This window comes from Choloepus didactylus, chromosome 2 (genome assembly GCF_015220235.1).
Source record: "Choloepus didactylus isolate mChoDid1 chromosome 2, mChoDid1.pri, whole genome shotgun sequence".
NCBI lineage: Eukaryota > Metazoa > Chordata > Mammalia > Pilosa > Megalonychidae > Choloepus > Choloepus didactylus.
Genome location: NC_051308.1, coordinates 34,299,378 through 34,318,111, shown reverse-complemented (window position 1 = coordinate 34,318,111; position 18,734 = coordinate 34,299,378). Strand labels below are relative to the sequence as shown.

General features: G+C 36.8%; 1 protein-coding gene across 3 annotated transcripts in view; it reads right to left on the bottom strand.

The window, feature by feature from the left end:
* The window catches only part of ENAH (ENAH actin regulator), a 153,820-nt gene that overhangs the window by 24,715 nt on the left and 110,371 nt on the right, over positions 1-18,734 (bottom strand). For 2 of the 3 annotated variants that reach the window (XM_037822896.1, XM_037822899.1), the window contains exons 5-7: positions 4,467-4,738; positions 2,554-2,661; positions 205-509 (exon numbers count right to left, since the gene is read on the bottom strand). In XM_037822896.1, the coding sequence (XP_037678824.1) occupies positions 205-509; positions 2,554-2,661; positions 4,467-4,738 (685 nt within the window). Of the gene's footprint in view, positions 1-204; positions 510-2,553; positions 3,346-4,466; positions 4,739-18,734 lie in introns of all 3 variants that reach the window. The other variant, XM_037822891.1, reaches the window with a different exon arrangement.

Genomic DNA, 18,734 nt, shown 5'->3' with positions numbered 1-18,734 from the left:
TATGGTAAAATGTTAACGATGAATCTGAATGATGGGTTTATAGGAATTCTTTACACTATTCCTATAAACTTCTGGAAGTTTAAATCATTTCATTTTTTTAATCAAGGAAGTTAACAGGTTCATAAAAATCACAATACAACAAATCTAATATTTTAGATATTTAGAAAGACTATGACATATATAATAATTTGGAAATGTATTTACCCGTGACACTTTCCTAAGTTTTGCTCCAGCAATTGCAGCTGCAAGTCCAGTTAAAGGGCGATTGTCTTCTGACACGGATCCCACAAAAAATCCAGATGCAGGGAGGGGAGGGGCAGGAGGTGGTGGAGGAGGAGGGGGTACTTGATTAGGAAGAGGGGGTGGAGGAGGGGGTGGTGGAGGCCCAGAAGATGGAAGTGGAGGGGGTGGAGGGGGTCCTGGGGGAGGAGGAAGGGCTGCCAAAGGCTGGGCAGGACCTGGTGGGAGTGGTGGAGGTGGGGGAGGGGCAGGTGGTCCCAAGACAATGCCTGAGAGAAAGAATGTTAAACAAGGCCATCAACAATGGAGCTAAGTGATACTGGAACAGAAAGTAGAACGCCAGGCTAAATTAAAGTGACTCAAACATCTACTAAATATTAATGAGTTTGATTTATCCTAATGTTTAAGGTATAAAATGTATAAAAAAGATACTCAAGTGTAAAGCCAAAGTATAAAATGACTTACTTTAATGTTAGAGCTTTATTAAGAGAACTGTGCAACAGATCATCTAATTAGATTTTGTGTGTTTGTTTGTTCATGGGATTTGATATATAAACAAAACAAATGCCTATGAAACTGAGTAGGGAGGTAAGCATTCCTGAAAAGACACACTAGTTTATACGATGGCAGTAGTATTTGAAATAACAGAACCAAAATAATCTGTGTAAATCATAAGTATTAAGACAATAAATTCTATAACAGTGAAGACAAAGGTTTAGTTGTTTACAGAAGGCCAAGTGACTGAATAAAGAACATGAAGGAGGGGTGAGTCCCAGGTGTCAGTATTTTAAAAATATTCTTCATTTAAATCCAATGTGCAGCCAGGGTTGAAAACTACCGAAGTGAAGTAATCTTCTATTTCAAAATAAAACCTCAAAATAACGCTCAGAAATACTGGAATGACCCAAAAGTTGAAGTTCGGAGTTTTTTCAGTCTAGAAGATGGGGGTAAGAAGAGAAAGGTTCAAATCTTGTAAAATTACAAAGGGAGTGAACAAGAACCTACTTAGTATCAGAATACTGACCAGTAGGTATTCTCTTCCTTTAGGCTTTTTAAAAGGAGTATTTTGGGACAAATAAAATGCTATTTGCATATTGGATGGTTAATTTTTAAAAATCGCCAAACTTGAGCAGTTGCATACGCTGAAAACATAAGTTGCTTGAAGAATATAGAGTAATGGAGTAATGGACTATAGATTACTAGAGTTCTAAGGATATGGCAGGTAGATTTTTAACCTTGCCAGGCTGACTGTATCTCTCTTGTACAGTACTGCTGTCACAGTAATACTAATTGCACACACTAGCATTCTGACTCGACTTTTAAGCAAATTCATTAAGTTACAACAACAAAAATGTATCAAATGTATACACAGCAAGAACAAGCCTTATTACTTTATCTTAGGAACTAAGATTTTTTAAAGAGGTATCTTCTTATCCATATTATAACACTCTTTGTAAATGCAAATTTGTTGTCAGATTCCTTCCTGTAATCCTACCTAAACCCTATTCTAAAAAAATAAATTGGGTTGCTAAGCATCTTATTTACTTACAAAACCAGGCCCTTCTCTACTTAGAAATAATCCTTACTTAGAAGCTTACATCCTTCCCTGTCACCATGACACCAAGGGGCAGGGTGGGAAGAGAGTAAGAGGGTAACTGTAGAGGATGTCATCTTCTCAACTATCCCTGCAGCCCACTATGTCTTGTAATCTTGGACCACGGAACCCTTTGTGAATACACCAAGCCTGCCATCCTCTCCACCCCTCCTGCAAAATGAGGCTGCTCACAGGGCTTACAGTACAGCCATCCCTGGAGTCTAATATGGGAGAGACCAAAATGAAATGGGGCCCAAGATCAGAGCGGTTCCAGGAGACTCTAAGATGATATAACAACTACAGCTGGGCACTAAATGTATCTGTAAGTTTTCCAGAAATTAAAAGAAAAAAAAGTCAAATCATATATTTATTGTGCGACAGAGCAAATGTGTATTCAAGTCAAGTTTTTCTAGTGAAATGTAAAAGAAATGTATGTGGGGACCTTTAAATATTGGAAAACACATTCAAGTATGATGCTGCAGAGGATACCAAAACCTAGTTCAACATGGAAATTTCTCATATCGATCCTCCAAATGCAATTAATCCAACAGGGGGAAAAACACATTTATTTTCTACTTTATTAAGTTAAAAATATTTGGCACTATGGCATAAAGATATTCAACTATCAAAACTCTCCTACCCATTCTTCCAGGAATGTAAAGTTATTGATATATAACTTTCAAGTGACTAGTTGTTAGTAGCAATAATGAAAGCCTTACCCTGTTGGACTGGAGTTTCAGCCGGCTGAGAGGCTGCCTGCAAGCCTGGCTCAGAAGCAGAGGCGTCTCCCAGCACAGAGTTTAGAGTCTCAACAGAGGCAGGGGCAGCTGCAGAGGGAGAAGGGAGAACACTAGGCTTGGATGAGGGAGTTGAGGCAACAGGGGTGCTTGGAGGAGGAGAAGCTTGAGATCCACAGTGTGAGAGTGATGCAAGGGAAGGCAGTGGAGGCGGCGGCGGAGGAGCTGCTGGCCCTGAGGTAGGTGGTGGAGACACTGGACATGTTACAGAGTCGAGCAGCCCATTGGTTACTGTTGGTGATGGAGGCATTTGGGGCACAGGAGAAGAAACACAAATAGGGAGGACAGGCCTTGGACCAGTAGCTTTGCCTGGGGGGCTGCTAATCATTACTGGAGGAGATGGAGGGAGGGGCGAAAAATTGGAAGTAGACCAGGCACAGGGCTTCGTAGCCGGAGGTTGAGAAGAGGGTGTATTCACAGGAGAAGAAGGTCGTGAGTTTTTGTTCATAGGACGAGAAGCTGTAGCATAATGGGGAAGAACAGGGTGGAAGGCTGAACCTAAAGATGTTGCAAAACGTGTCGCTGAGTGTCGAAGTGGTGGTGTAGGGGGTGTGGAAGTAGGTGGCAAAGCAGTCACTACAGCATAATCAGGAGTGGCATCTGACACTGGAGCTGAGATGACTTTAGCATATGATGGAGGAGGTGCTGAAGGAAGCTGGCAACTGGAATATTCAGGAAGTGGAGCATTATACAGGGAGCTGTCTGAAGATGGAGCTGGACATAAGGTGGAAAGCAGCAGCAAAAGACAGGATAAAAAAGGAGAGAGAAAAAGGGAGCTAGTGAAGCCACAAAACCAGCATTCAGACAAAATGTATAAATAGACTATAGTTAGTACCAGAAAATTAGGCACATGTGCAAATAATTATTTCCACCCAAGAACATTTTAACTTCTAAATACATTTTGAGATCCAGAAGAGGACAAAATAAGTTTTCTTTTCATTCAATAAGTGGATTAATTGATTTACATGATCAGGTTATCCTGACTCTACAGTTCTTAATCTTCATTTCATAGTCCATAAAGGACATTCAAATTACCTGGACTAACCATAAATGAAATAAATTGATTAAAAAAAAACAAAAAACAGACAAATAAACAAATAGCAACCCTGGCAAAACATCTATTTTTAAAGGGCTAGGAACCTTTTAATCAATGCTTATTTGAGGAAATCTTTGTTTTGTTGGCGATAACCCCAGAAAAAACTTAGGCAATTAAAAAAAAAAAAAAAAAAGAATTAACTCAAACAACAAACTGAGGAACCAATATTTAATCAATCCATAATGACTGCTAATTTTAATGAATGTTAAAATCCCTCAAACTTTTAGCCATATCTTAACTCTTAAGTCTTTTAATAAAGTCCATCAGATTCAGTAATTTCCACAACTCTTTCACAATAGTAGAAAATATTTATAGTTAAATAACTAGTCAGTTTTAGAGAGGATATTTTTCACCTATTGTTCTAATTCTTCCTTCAAAAACCTTAGAATACAAACAAGCATATTTCTTGCTGAATGGTACTACAATACTACAGCATTAGAGGAGAGTTAAGCAATCTCAAGAGGAAAACATATTCCAAGTTCATCCAATTTAAAAAATTTCCCAAATTCAATTATACTTTATAGCCAACTTATAGGGTGTTAGAAGAATTAGAATGCCATAACAAAATTTCTAAGAGCAGTTTCTTTAAATCGCTAAGCAATAAAAGCAATATGCAGAGAAAAAAAATGCTAATGTAGTCATTGCTCTATTGTTTTCCATAACTGCAAACTGTATAGCTTAATCCCAAGCATCTCAAATGTTAAATATTCTAATATAACTACACAAAAGAGCTTCTTACCGGCATTTGATATCCTTAGCTCCCTCTCCCATTCCAACTGCTCCCTCTCCAGCTGTTCTTGTCGCTCTCTTTCTTGCCTCTCCCGCTCCAGACGTTCCTGCCGGTCCTGCCGTTCCCTTTCTTGTCTCTCTCTCTCCAGCTGCTCTTGTTCCAGCCGTTCCCTCTCGAGCCTTTCCCTTTCTAACCTCTCTCTCTCCAGCCTCTCCCTTTCCATTCGCTCTCTCTCCAGCCTTTCCCGCTCCAGCTCCTTTTGTCGTTGCTCTTGCAGTTGCCTGAAATTAACAAAATAAACGGAATCATATTTCCCTACTAATTTGAAATGTGCTTTCTTCCCTTCCAGGTAATATCTGATAGAAGTACGGCTCTGCATCTTTATTATTCATGAGCACCAATGTTCCATTCTTCAGCTGTCCATACTTTAAGCTGTTTCTACATTAGGATGTGACTTATCCTAATACTATTACCAACATGGCAAAAGCATTCACCTTCATCCATCTTTGAACACTTTTCCAACTACTCCTAAACATTAACATTGACACATAGATTTGCTAAGTGAAAAGGTATACATTTCTTAGGATTTTTGAAACATGTTTCTAAATCTTCTTTACGGATAGTTAAGCCAATCAACACACCCCAGCAGCTCAACAGTATAAAAAAATGTTTGTTTACTTTCCTTTACCTTCACCAACAGTACACATGATCATCATTTTAAATCTTTGTTAATCTGTCTGGAAGCATACAACACAACAATTTGCCTACATTTGTTTACTTCTGAGTTAAGTACCTTGCACTGGTTTACTGGCCATTTGATTTGTATTAATATTGTGAAATAACTATTTTTGTTCTTTGGTCAGTTTTCTCTTGAGGTAGTCATTCTTTCATATCATTTCAAAGAGCTCTTTTTTATATTGAAGATAACAATCCTTTGTTGTACATGTTGGTGGCCACTTGCACTTTAACTTTTATTATAGTTTTTTGCCGATGTCTAATTTTTTTAAATTCAGTTTCATTGAGATACAGTCACATACCATACAGTCATCCATGGTGTACAATCAACTGTTCACAGTACCTCCATATAGCTGTGCATTCATCCCCCCAATCTATTTTTAAACATTTTCCTTACACCAGAAAGAATCAGAATAAGAATAAAAAATAAAAGTAAAAAAGAACACCCAAATCATCCCCCCCATCCCACCCTATTTTTCATTTAGTTTTTGTCCCCATTTTTTCTACTCATCCATCCATACACTGGATAAAGGGAGTGCGATCCACAAGGTTTTCACAATCACACTGTCACCCCTTTAAACTACATTGTTATACAATCGTCTTCAAGAGTCAAGGCTACTGGGTTGGAGTTTGGTAGTTTCAGGTATTTACTTCTAGCTATTCCAATACATTAAAATCTAAAAAGTGTTATCTATACAGTGCATAGGAATGTCCACCAGAGTGACCTCTTGACTCCATTTGAAATCTCTCAGTTACTGAAGCTTTATTTCGTTTCATTTTGCATCCCCCTTTTGGACAAGAAGATGTTCTCAATCCCATGATGTCGGGTCCAGATTCATCTCCGGCAGTCATATCTGGTGTTGCCAGGGAGATTTACACCCCTGGAGTCAGGTCCCATGTAGTGGGGAGGGCAGCAAGATCACCCGCCAAGGTGGCTTAGTTAGAGAGAGAGAGAGGGCCACATCTGAGCAACAAAGAGGCACTCAGGGGGAGACTCTTGGGACAATTATAAGCAGGTTTAGCCTCTCCTTTGCAGTAACAAGCTTCATAGGGGCAAGCCCCAAGACAGAGGGCTCAGTATGTCAAGCTGTCAGTCTCCAATGTTTGTGAGAACACTGATGTCTAATTTTTAACAAATATGGTTTCACAATGACTTTTAACTTTTATGTAGGAAAATCTAGTATTATTATTCTTTTGTGTCTGCCTTTGCCAACCTTTCTTAGGGAGCCCTTCCTCACAAGATTATATAATTATCCAAACTTTTTTCTAATACATTTATGGGTCTATTTTGTACAATAAAATCCCTACTTAATGTGAAATACTAATCTACCTCCTCCCTCCTCCAAATGGTCAATCAGTTGTCATAACACCATTTGTTGAATAGTTTATAGCCCTGATTTAAGATGCCCACCTTTACATGTGTTGACTATTTCTGAATTTCCATGATATTCTGGTCCATAGACCTGTTTGTCCAGTACGGCACCAGCATCCTCATGCTTTGATATCTGAAATATACTTTAATACCTAACAGGGTGCATCCAACTTTATCTATCACTCTTCTTTCTGAGCTTTTCTAGATGATTCATACATTTAGCTATTTTATGTCAATTCTAGAGTCACTTTAAGTTCACCCCTTCTGTCCATACCTATCCTCTCAATCCTATTAATATTTAAGTAATTCTGAAGATTAACTAGAAAAACATTCTCTATCTTTTTTAGACATGATTTAACTTAATATTTTTACTTATTTTTTAAATTTATTTTTTAAGTTATGGTAACATATAAATAAAATTTGCTAATATAACCATAAATGTACTCAGTGGCAATAATAACATTTATGTTATGCTACCACCAACCACAATTCCTTACCTTTCCATCATCCAAAACAGAAACTCTGTATCATTAAGCAATAACTTCCCATCCCCTCTTCCCCCACCTCCTGATAACCTGTAATCTACTTTCTGACTCTGTGAATTTGCTTATTCTAGATATTTCATATACGTGAAAGCATGCACTATTTGTCTTTTGCTGTCTAGTTTATTTCACTCAACATAATGTCTTCAAGGTTCATCCATGTTGTTGCATGTTTCTTTTTTACGGATGAATAATATTCTATTATATGGATAGCTCACGTTTCCATTTTTTGCCTATTCTGAATAACGCTGCTAAGAACACTGGTGTACAAGTATCTGTTCGAGTACCTGCTTTCAATTCTTTGGAGGTACATATCTAAGAGTGGAATTGCTGAGTCATAGGGGTAATTCTATGTTAACTTTTTGAGGAACCACCAAACTGTTTTCCACAGCAGCTACACCATTTTACATTCCCACCAACAATGCAGGAGAGTTCTAATTTCTCTGTATCCTCACTAATACATTTTATTTTCTGTTTTTAAAGCAATAGCAATCCATCCTAGTGGGTATGAAGTGGTATCTCATGGTTTTGATTTGAATTTTCCTAGTGGTTAATGATGTTGAGCACCTTTTCATGTATTTATTGGACATTTGTAGATCTTTGGAGAAATGTTTATTCAAGTCCTTTGTCCATTTTTTTTTTTAATGAGGTGGTTTGTCTTTTTGTTGAGCTGCAGTTCTTTCTATATTCTGGATATTAAAGCCATATCAAATATATATTTCCAAATATGTTCTCCCATTCTGTAGAGGTTGTCATTTCACTTTCTTAATAATGTTTTTTTGGCGCATAAAAAAGTTTAATTTTGATGAACTCCAATTTATTTTTCCTTTTGTTGTTTGTGCTTCTGGTGTCGTATCTACATTCACATTTTTCTCAATAAATAAATCTACTTTTATCTCCACATCTAAGAAAATATAGAATGTCTTGATATTTGTTCAATTCTTCTTTTATGCTCTAACAATTTCTTCTGTAACTCTAGGACTTCAAATGTCAGTAATAAGAGTCTCTTCATAATTTTATTAGAAACTGTAGAAGCCTATCATATGTGGCCTTAAATTGTACAGTTTGATTTTTTACATCTTCCATATATGGAGCAAGAAAACGTCTCCAAGTATCTACCTGGAGCTAAACAACTGTCTTGCTGTAAAAGTTAACGCTCATTAAAGTTTAGGAAAAAAGTTTTCTTCATTTTACACATATATATTACATAGCATTGCAGGGAACATTAAATGAGAAAGTTTCTAAAAAGCTCTTTAAAGAGTACCTGGCACATAAAAGTGTTCAATAAATGTGCGCTACAGTAATAATTAGCATTTGGAGAGTCTGAATTGGGATGTTTCCTGGACCAGCTAATACACGAGACAAGCTCCAATTAGAGGCAGAGTGGAATGGCAGAGAATGTGAATACTATCCTTTATTCTACCTCCCTCAGTATCAATAAACAAAGTTCTTTAAGTGGCCTTCCAAAAATCTTTCCCTTTTATGTTTCCTAAGCTGGCCATAAAACAAAAGAAAAAGCCCATTTGATCAATCCTCTTCTCTCATAAAAACACACAGCCTCTCTCTGGACATACGTGTCACCACACATGACAATAACTGTAAGAGAAAAACAGAAGAAACCTGTGGTGGTCATTATTAAGGCAGTTGTTCAAGATATTGAGTACGAAATGACACAATCAGATTTTTAGGATATAGTACTGGCTTCATTATACCATCTGACAAACCAGTAGCTGCCAAAATTCTGAGGGATAACAGTGTCACTGCAAGGATGAGGGCAAGAAATTAGATATATTGAGAAGAATGTTTTTAATAACAAACTAGACAGAAAAGGCAGTTATTATTTTCTGAATAACTTGCAAGTAATGAATAAACTCAGGTGGAACTTTTATTAAATTTAAAATTACATTAAATTTAAAACACTCATCATGGGTGGAAAAATCAGGGCCATTTTAAACGTAATACTCTAAATCAATCTGTTGGGCCCAAAGGGCAAAAGGTAAATTCATATTATTCTAATTAGAATATATTTGAATACAGAAGCTAAAGGAAAGTATTTAACTTTAGAGCACTTTAACTTACAAAACTTAAATAAGTTTAAATATTTAAACTTTAGCTACACCAGGAAATCTATGGTGAAAACTCCAAATTATATTAGGTCTTACAAAGCTACCTTTTACATTTCTGTGTCACTTCTTCATTTTATTTTGTTTTTATTCAAATCACATAAGTATATAGTTTATAACAAATACCAGCAGTTCACTGTGCCAACCTTCTCCACCTCCCTTTCCTATTCTTCAGAGGCAATTACTGTCAACTCTGGGGCTATTTTTTAACTGTAGATATTATCTACTGACTTTCTAATAGCAAGATGCCTCCCCAACACCTTCATCATACACGCTTCTCCCAATATAGTCGTGGGAGAATACTGACTTCTAGTTAAACCAATATTCAGGGTTTGCATTATTAATATGATAATGTAAATACTGTTAACATATGGACCCACAATATTCTATAACTACATTTCATTTCTTACTCAAGTTTTTAGGTTTTTTTTTTTACCCCCAAGTTAACGGTTGCCTCTCTAAGTGTAACAGTGATTTTAACACAAAAGAGTAAGCTTAAGTCACAGGCAGAAGACCGGGTACAGGTGAAGTAAATCTGAAAGAATTATTGAACTAATAATGGCATTTGCAACTAGGGTGTCCTGACCTGACCTAAGAAAACTATTCCACATGTCATAAATTTTTAGGGTTTTCAGTCTATATAAGAGTGTCTAGCACAATGCCAGAAAGATTTTCCAATTTTGCTGACAGATGATTCAGGCAGGAAGGGCAGACAGCTAGTGGAGAATCTACTGACAGTTTATTTCCTTGTTTTGAAGGCAGGAGAGGAAAGTATTGGAAGTTCCTAGCTGATTTTTAGTCTGTCCACTAAAAAGATGCCCATCTAATCAATATTTCCCAGAGGTGTATATGAAACAAAAAAACCTTTGTCCTACAAACCTTTAGTGGCATGAATGATCCCCACCTAAATTGGATGGCTTATAAATCTGATCTTCATGTTTTGACTTCTAAATAGGATTTGTGGATCTCTCTAGGGGAGCAGTTAATGAATCCACAAATTCTGTTTTTCTCAGAACTATCAGTGTGCTAATTCACATACTTGAAATATACGTGGCTCCATTGCCTAGAGTTCTATCTATGACTGTTTTTCCTCACTCTCTTAACAGCATTGCCTGAAGACTTGTTCAAAGCAGAAGTGCCCTAATTCTGAACCATGGAAAAATTCTGGTAGACTACCTTAATTTTCCTTTTTAAATTAGGATATGCACATTTAAAATAATGTACAACTTTTTCAGGAACAATTTTGTAGTGCTCTATCAAGAGCATTTAAAGAAGAATATCAGAAATAATTCCTACCACCACCAGAATATCTATTTCTCCCCAAAAGAGCTACTTTAAATTGTAATAAGATGCACAAATCACTGCCTTACAATGAGATTAATAACTTTTTTACATATTCAAACCTATAGTTTATGTTGAATAAGATTTACTATTTTGATGCAATCAAAATGCAAATAACAAAATTTTAAAAGACATTTCATTTAACCTTACTTAAAATGAATAGTATTAGGTAAATAAAACTGATTTAAATTTCAACATAATAAAGTAGGAAGGCAAACTAAAAAAAAGTTCTATAATTAATAATTTAATACTTTGATGTTACTGATATCTGTTAGAAAATAAAACTATACAAATATGTTTTGATTGTATAATATGGGCATTTCATTCCTGTATTAGTAAACAAATGAAGAAGGGGTAAAAGTTAATATAAGCTAACTAAGTTTTAATATAACAAAGCTCCTGAGACAAGAGATAATACTTACAACAGAAGGCGGTCAACTTTTGGTCCATCCTGTCTCCGAAGGATAAGTGGAGGGCTGTACACTTTCATTGTTCCAACTCCACTGTTCTGTGCTGGAATTACTATTCCCCTTTTATAACTTTCATGTAGTAGCAGTGACTTGTGAACTATTAATAGATATTAACTGAACTATGATGAGTCTAACAAAGGACTGACTCATGTTTGTTAGAATATATTTTTTCATCAGTTAGCTGAGGAAGCTAAATATTAATGAGTGGGAACTAAAAACATGAGATGATACACACATAAACAGCAAAGTAAACTGCAGTATCATCATGTTACCACAAAGGTTTTAGACTAGTAAGATTTAACATCTAAAATAATTATTCATTTTATCAACTCAACTTCACAATAACTTTAAAAAATTAAACATGTAAAAGTAAGACATGGCCTAAAAAGTCAAATTGAATTGCAAAGCTTATAACAAAACAGTAATCTTCTCATCCCTTATCATTTCTGATTTTGCGCCCTAGAAGCAATTACCGTCAATATTCTGGTATTTGTCTCATGCTTCTAAATACAATAATTTATTTGGAAAAATTACACCTTGATTTTTCAGAACTAGATGTTATATTGACTTCCTATACAGGTGAAGATTGACTTCCGACACACTCCTAGACCCCCAAAACTTTTTCTTTCCCTTTCTCCCAATAACGGCATAATACCCTTTTAGGTACTTCAATATTCACTTATATTCATGGCTGATCACTTTTACTTTCCAGAACAACTTCTCTGTTATTCTAGTGTTTAAAATTACTTTTTTCTTCATTTGATTCTTTTTCTATACACCTATCCCTCTTTTACCCCAAACTCTCCATCAGAACTGCAAACCTTGTTAATAAGGCCAAACAAACATGAGGTGATCTACTGGTTCTGTTTTTGTTTTGTTCATTTTCTTTCCCTCAGAAACATCCCCACAGGAGCCCTCAGACCTCCTGGCTCCACTCCCACCTTAGTCACCCTGGAGTCCCCTCATCTCTCCCCTGTATTGGGTCCCTGTGTCCTGGATCCTCCCGTGGATTCACCATTATTGGTTTCCTCTCTCATTTTATTAGAGCACAAGTTCCAGTAGCTTCCTAGGAAGGAGCACAGAGGATTTAGATGGGAAATAATCTCTCTCAGGATTTTGAAGAGTGTTATCTTCTAGCACCCAGGATTGCTGCTGAGAAATTCAGTGCCATTCTAATAACTCAACTTTTGTATGTGATCTATTTTCTTCTCCTTTCAGCCTGTAGCTCCTCCCTCCGAAGTTTGGAAACTTCTCTTTATTCAGGTACTCTGTAATGCCACAGTGATAAACCTTGGTGGTGGGTCTTTTTTGTTTGTTTTTCACTCTTATTGGGCTGGGTATTTGTTCAGCCCTTTCAGTCTAAATCAGGGGCAAAAATGACTATGATATATATATACACAGAAGGTCATAACAGATGAAAGAGATAGACAGGGTGGGTTCTTACGTGCTAGGCCAAAGAATTATACCAGATGCAAGGAGAATCAGCTATTGGGGATGGTGAACAGGGAAATGACATGACAGGGGTTTCTGAGCTGGCAGAGGGAGCAATCAAACTGTCTCCCCCACTATAAAATTCTTCTGAAATTCCAGAAAATAATGAGAATGTGTATAAGCCCATTACAAAGTAGTAAAATAAGGAGAGTAGTTGTCAGTAAACTAATTTATCAGCAAATTTCTGAAAGACAGATAGGGCAGGGAAGAGTGGTATGTCTCGAATTCCCTCCTAATCTCTAGACTAGTATTTCCAATTATCTATTCAACGTCTCTACTCGATTACTAAGTATTTCAACACAACACCCTCAAACTCATCTCTGATATCCCTCAACAAAACTTACTTCACCAATCATCTATCCCATCTCAGTTAATGGCAACTCCACACTTACCACTAGCTTAGGCCAAAAACCTTGGTGTATCTGTCTACCCTTCTCTTTCTCTCATACCCTACATACAATCTACTTCTCATCACCTCTGTCCCCTGGTGGCAGCTACCACAATCTCCTGCCTGGTTCACACAATAATCTTTTAACTGGCTTTCCTACTGGGTGCTGGGGCAACCCTGTACTTGCCTCCATTCATGTCCCTCTGTACTCTTGTCTGAAAAGAACAGCCAGACGGATTCTTTTAAAGCGTTAAGTCAGATCATTCCTATGCTCAAAACTGTCCAATGACTCTTCATTTTTCTCAGAATAAAAGCTAAATTCTTTACAATAGCCAGCATGATCTGACTCTTCTTTACCTCTGACCTCATCTTCTATTACTCCCCATGTCTACATTTATTCTCTCTGCTCCAGTCTCAACTAGCTCCTTGTTTTTGCTTATACAGATGAGCACAACCTGCCTTATGGCCTTTGCATTGACTGTTCCCTGGCAAGGAAGGCATGGTTCCCTCCTTCCTTTCAAGTCTTACTTCAAATGCCAACTGTCTCAATAAGATCTACCCTGATCAACCTACTCAAAATTGCAACCAGTACTTCTCCTTGCCCTTCTCAAACACATAATCCTTTTTACCTTGATCTATTTTTTTTTTCCATAGTGCTTATCACCTACTATATTATGGCATGTTCATGGTTCACTGTGATTCTCCCCACTGTAATGTAAGGGACAAGAGGGTGCGGCTTTTTTGGCCACCCCACTCCCCCAGTGATATAGCCTAAGCACTTAAAACAAACAGCGCCTGGAACATAGTAAGAGCTCAAAAAATAATTGCTGAATAAGTAAATGGATCAAACAGGAGAGGCATCCATCATTAATACACAGTGAAAACAGCTGAAGCAGGCATGGGAAAAGGAAGCTAGAAAGACCTAACGTGAAGTCAGCAGGTAGAGAGAATGGAGAATGGGCAGTGCAGCAACAGTCAGGCTGATTAATAAAACACTTGCTGTCTGAAGGACAGCTGTACCAGCCATCTCTCTCCTCCCCAGCCTTAGATCAACAGATGGGATGGCATTTACCACAGAAGATTGTTCTATAAAGAAACTGAACAAGTTGCCTTAGAAGAGCTAGGGCGTTTGTTGGAACCATAGATGGAGTTCAGCATTTGTGGGGTCCTGGGCCTCCCTGCCTCCCACCCTTACTGAAGGAGTCTGTCTGTCTATATGCTCCGTCCATTTATATGGACCTTTCAGGGCAGGGAACAGGCAGTCCTGCCCAGCAGAACCTTAACCTCCACAATGGAAGAGGAAACCCAACCCAAGTACTGATCACTCAACTTAATTTTCTTTTAGAAATAAGTGGACTGCTAAAGATTACCAGATATTTGCGTAAAGCCAGTAAGATGAACAAAATAACTAACTCTATAAAGGGAAGATAATTCAAGCAAAGAAGACAAATAAAAGTGACTTAAAATACAACTATGAATTTAGAACAGGCTGTTACGAAAGAGAGGAATAATTACAAAACAAGAAAAGCTCCTGAAGATTAAAACTAAATTTTCCATAGAACATACAGTACTATGCTGCCAATTATATAGCTTTGAGCCACATGTGGCTACTGAGCACATGCAATGTGGCTAATTTGAACAGAAATGTGCAGTGTGTGTAAAATATACACTGAATTTTGAAGACTTCATATGAAAACAGAATGTAAAATATGTAATTAGTAATTTTTATAATATTTCATGTTGAAATGGTAGTATTTTAGACACAGTGGGTTAAGTAAAATATAGTATCAAAATTAACTCCACCTGTTTCTTTTTATGTTTTAAAATATGGCTACTAGAATATTTTCAATTAGATATATGGCTTGTATTTTACTTCTAAAAGATTGTGCTGTTCTAGAAATAAAAGGTTAAGAACATTGCCAAGAGAATAAAAAAGTGTATGCAAAGCCCCCTTGAAGAATAGGGGAAATATGTGAAAATATTAAACTTCCTCACCTTGGGAATTCCTGATATTCTCGCAAGCACTGGGGACTACCAATTTAGAAGGTCGAGCCTCAATCTTGGGGCTTGCCCTTATGAAGTTTGTTACTGCAAAGGAGAGGTTAAGCCTACTTATAATCGTGCCTAAGAATCATGCCCAGAAAACCTCTTGTTACTCAGATATGGCCTCTCTCTCTAAGCCAACTCAGCAGGTAGACTTGCTGCCCTCCTCCCTAAGTGGGACATGACTCCCAGGGATGAACCTGGACCCAGCATCATGGGACTGAGAAAGCCTTCTTGACCAAAAGGGGGACAAGACACGAAACAAAAGGATGTTTCAGCGGCTGAGAGATTTCATACGAGTCAAGAGGTCATTCTGGAGGTTATTCTTATGCATTATATAGATATCCCTTTTTAATCTTTAGTGTATTAGGATAAAAGGAACTACCCGGAACTGTTGAACTGCAATCCAGCAGCCTGGATTCTTGAAGATGAATATAGAACTATGTAGCTTACATGGTGTGATGGTATGATTGTGAAATCCTTGTGGCTCACACTCCCTTTATCCAGTGTACGGACAGATGAGTAGAAAAATGGGGGCAAAAAGTAAATGAATAAAAGCCCCATTTGTTGAAGAGATTGTTCTGTACCAGCTCAATGGATTTGGGGACCTTATCAAAAATCAGTCAACTGCAGATCTGGGACTCTATTTCTGAATTCTCAATTCGATTCCATTGATCAATATGTCTATGTTTGTGCCCAATACCATAACGTTTTGACTACCGTGGCTTTATAGCAGGCTTCAAAGTCAGGAAGTGTGAGTCCTCCCACTTGGTTTTTCTTTTTTACAAAGTTTTTAGCAATTCAAGGCATCTTTCCCTTCCAAATAAATTCGATGACTAGCTTTTCCAAGTCTGCAAAGTAGGCTGTTGGAATTTTGATTGGAATTGCATTGAATCTGTACATGAGTTTGGGTAGAATTGACATCTTAACAACATTTAGCCTTCCTATCCATGAACATGGAATATGTTTCATTCTGTTTAGGTCCCCTTCTATTTCTTTTAGTAAAGTTATGCAATTTCTTATGTATAGGTCTTTTACATCCTTGGTTAAGTTTATTCCTAGGTACTTCATTTTTTTAGTTGCTATTGAGAATGGAATCTTTTTCTTGAGTGTCTCTTCAGTTAGGTCATTTCTAGTGTATAGGAACATTACTGACTTATGTGCATTAATCTTGTATTCCGCCACTTTGCTGAATTTGTTTATTAGCTCAAGTAGCTGTGTTGTCGATTTCTCAGGATTTTCCAAATATAAGATCATATCATCTGCAAATAATGACAGTTTTACTTCTTCCTTTCCAATTTGGATGCTTTTTATTTCTTTGTCTTGCCGGACTGCTCTGGCTAGCACTTCCAGCACAATGTTCAACAACAGTGGTGACAGCGGGCATCCTTGTCTTGTTCCTGATCTTAGAGGGAAGGCTTTCAGTCTCTCACCATTGAGTACTATGCTGGCTGTGGGTTTTTCATACACGCATATATGAACTGCATATATGTTTGTTGTGAAACATATGACACCATGGATGAATCTTGAAGACATAATGCTAAGTGAAATAAGCCAGACACACAAAAGAGAGATATTGTGTTACCACTACTGTGAACTCTGTGAAAAATGTAAAATAAATATTTTATATTGCAGACTGTTGGGGACCTAGAGATAGACAGCAACTAGTGAAGGGGGAACAATAATCTAATAAGAACAGATAAGCTATTGACGGTAATCTCAATGTTATGGGAATGCTCAGGAATGATCATGGTTTGCAAATTGTCTTGGGTATGACAGGAATATGTTGGAAGCAATGTAGTTATTTTAGGTTATTCGTTTTTCTTATTCCTTTGTTTTGTTTTGATTGAATTTTTTAATTTTTTGATAAAGTAAAAAAAAGAAAACTGCATTTAAAAAAATTAGCTTCAATGTATTATTTTAGGTTATTTGGTTTTTCTTATGCCATTGGTTGATTATGGTTAGTTAATTTTCTTGGGGTATGGTAGGAACATGTTGGAAGCAATGTAGTTATTTTAGATTATTTGTTTGTCTTATTCCATTGTTTGGCTATGGTTTGTTAATTTTCTTGGGGTATAGTAGGAACATGCTGGAAGCAAAGTAGTTATTTCAGGTTGTTTGTTTTTCTTAATCCTTTGCTTGTTTTTTTTTTTGTTGTTTGTTCTTTTAATTTTTCAATAAAGTTAAAGAAAAAAGATTGCAAATGTATAAAACTGTAAGTGTCAATAGTTACTAACTATAACTTGATTAATCAAGAAATAGACATATAAACATTATTTAATGTTATGGAGGAAGCCATCAGATATACTAACAGTGATCTTGAGCATCAGAATGAGAGGAAGGGCACATTGGGTAGATTCTTTTTTTCGTTTGCTTTCTTCCTTTCTGTACTGTGTGAGATTTTCTTTGCCATATGCAAGAGTTCAAGAAAATTCAATTTTCCAAGGTAGGAAAAACTGAAAGTGATATATGCTAAAGACAGAAAAAGCAGCTAGGAAACTACAGTAGTGATATATGCATGAGAGAGTAAGTATTGGAGAAACCTATTAGTAATGAGACTATCAGACTATAAATTCACCAGGCTTTCAGAGAAAGAAATTAGTAAGGTATACTTGAATAAATATTGTGAATGAAGATGATAACAGACTTTTTAAGCTGAAATCTCGGGAGAAATATTAAAAAGAAGGAGTGTACATTAAGGAGAAGATCTCAAGGGTTTAAATTGAGATGCCAAGTAGGACATCCAAATTGAAAAGCTCTGTAATAGGAATTCTCATTGAGAATTCACTTTTGGAATTTAGGGTCTGTGACCCTCTGACATGGTATGTGTATTTTGTACAGAAATGCATATTAACAACAGTTGGGGGTGGCAGAGAGGGTGGGGAGATGCTAATCCACTGCTTTCACATAATTCTCAAAAGGGTCCAGGATCCAATACTTAGCTGAAAATATGGGTCTGTATCTTAAGTGGATTATCAGAGCTGTAGCCATAGATTTGGAAACCATCAGCATAAAAGTTAAGAGTTAAAGAGAAGGAATGTAGATGTAATTAATATGGTGGGGGGGGAGGAGAGAAAGAGAAATTGACTAGTGTTTTGTGGAAAGTTTAATTAAAAGAGTCTTCTGCATGACTATGGACAGAAAATTTTAAAAATTCACGCCAAGTTTCCAGAAATTTGAACTTAACTCTTCAAAATCAATGAGACAAAGTCTTCAACTAAAGATGCAAGCAGTATAAATAACATCCCCAATTTAAAACAAACTATTTTCAAACCCTTTAGAAGTACCAACTTACAGAGAAACAGAAAAACCTGAAGTCCAGGTGAGCACTCTAGGGCACACACTCTGACAGGAGAAATAATCGACACGAGGCACAGGGTTTTCATAACAACTACTAAAAATTCTCTCAACACCCATGTCCAACTATAAGTCCAAGCTGCTGGTACTCAACAGCCTTCTGTGCAGTAGATCACTCATTATGACCCTTAACAAGCAAGCAGTAACCTTAGTTTCTGTTTCTATTCTATACTTTCCTGGCCCCCAGCAACTAACACAGGGATTACCTGCTTGCCCACTCTACATTATAGAGATAATCTTTTATGTTTTGGGTCCTCTTCTGGTTTTTCCTACCTACCTACAAATGTGTTAATCTCAAAACTATGGTCATTTTTTAATTAATTATTTTTCTGTTTTATTGTGTGTGCGTGTGGTGTGTACACAACAGCATCGTTACAACTTCTAATTCTCGGAATTATTCTGGTATGTTTAAAAT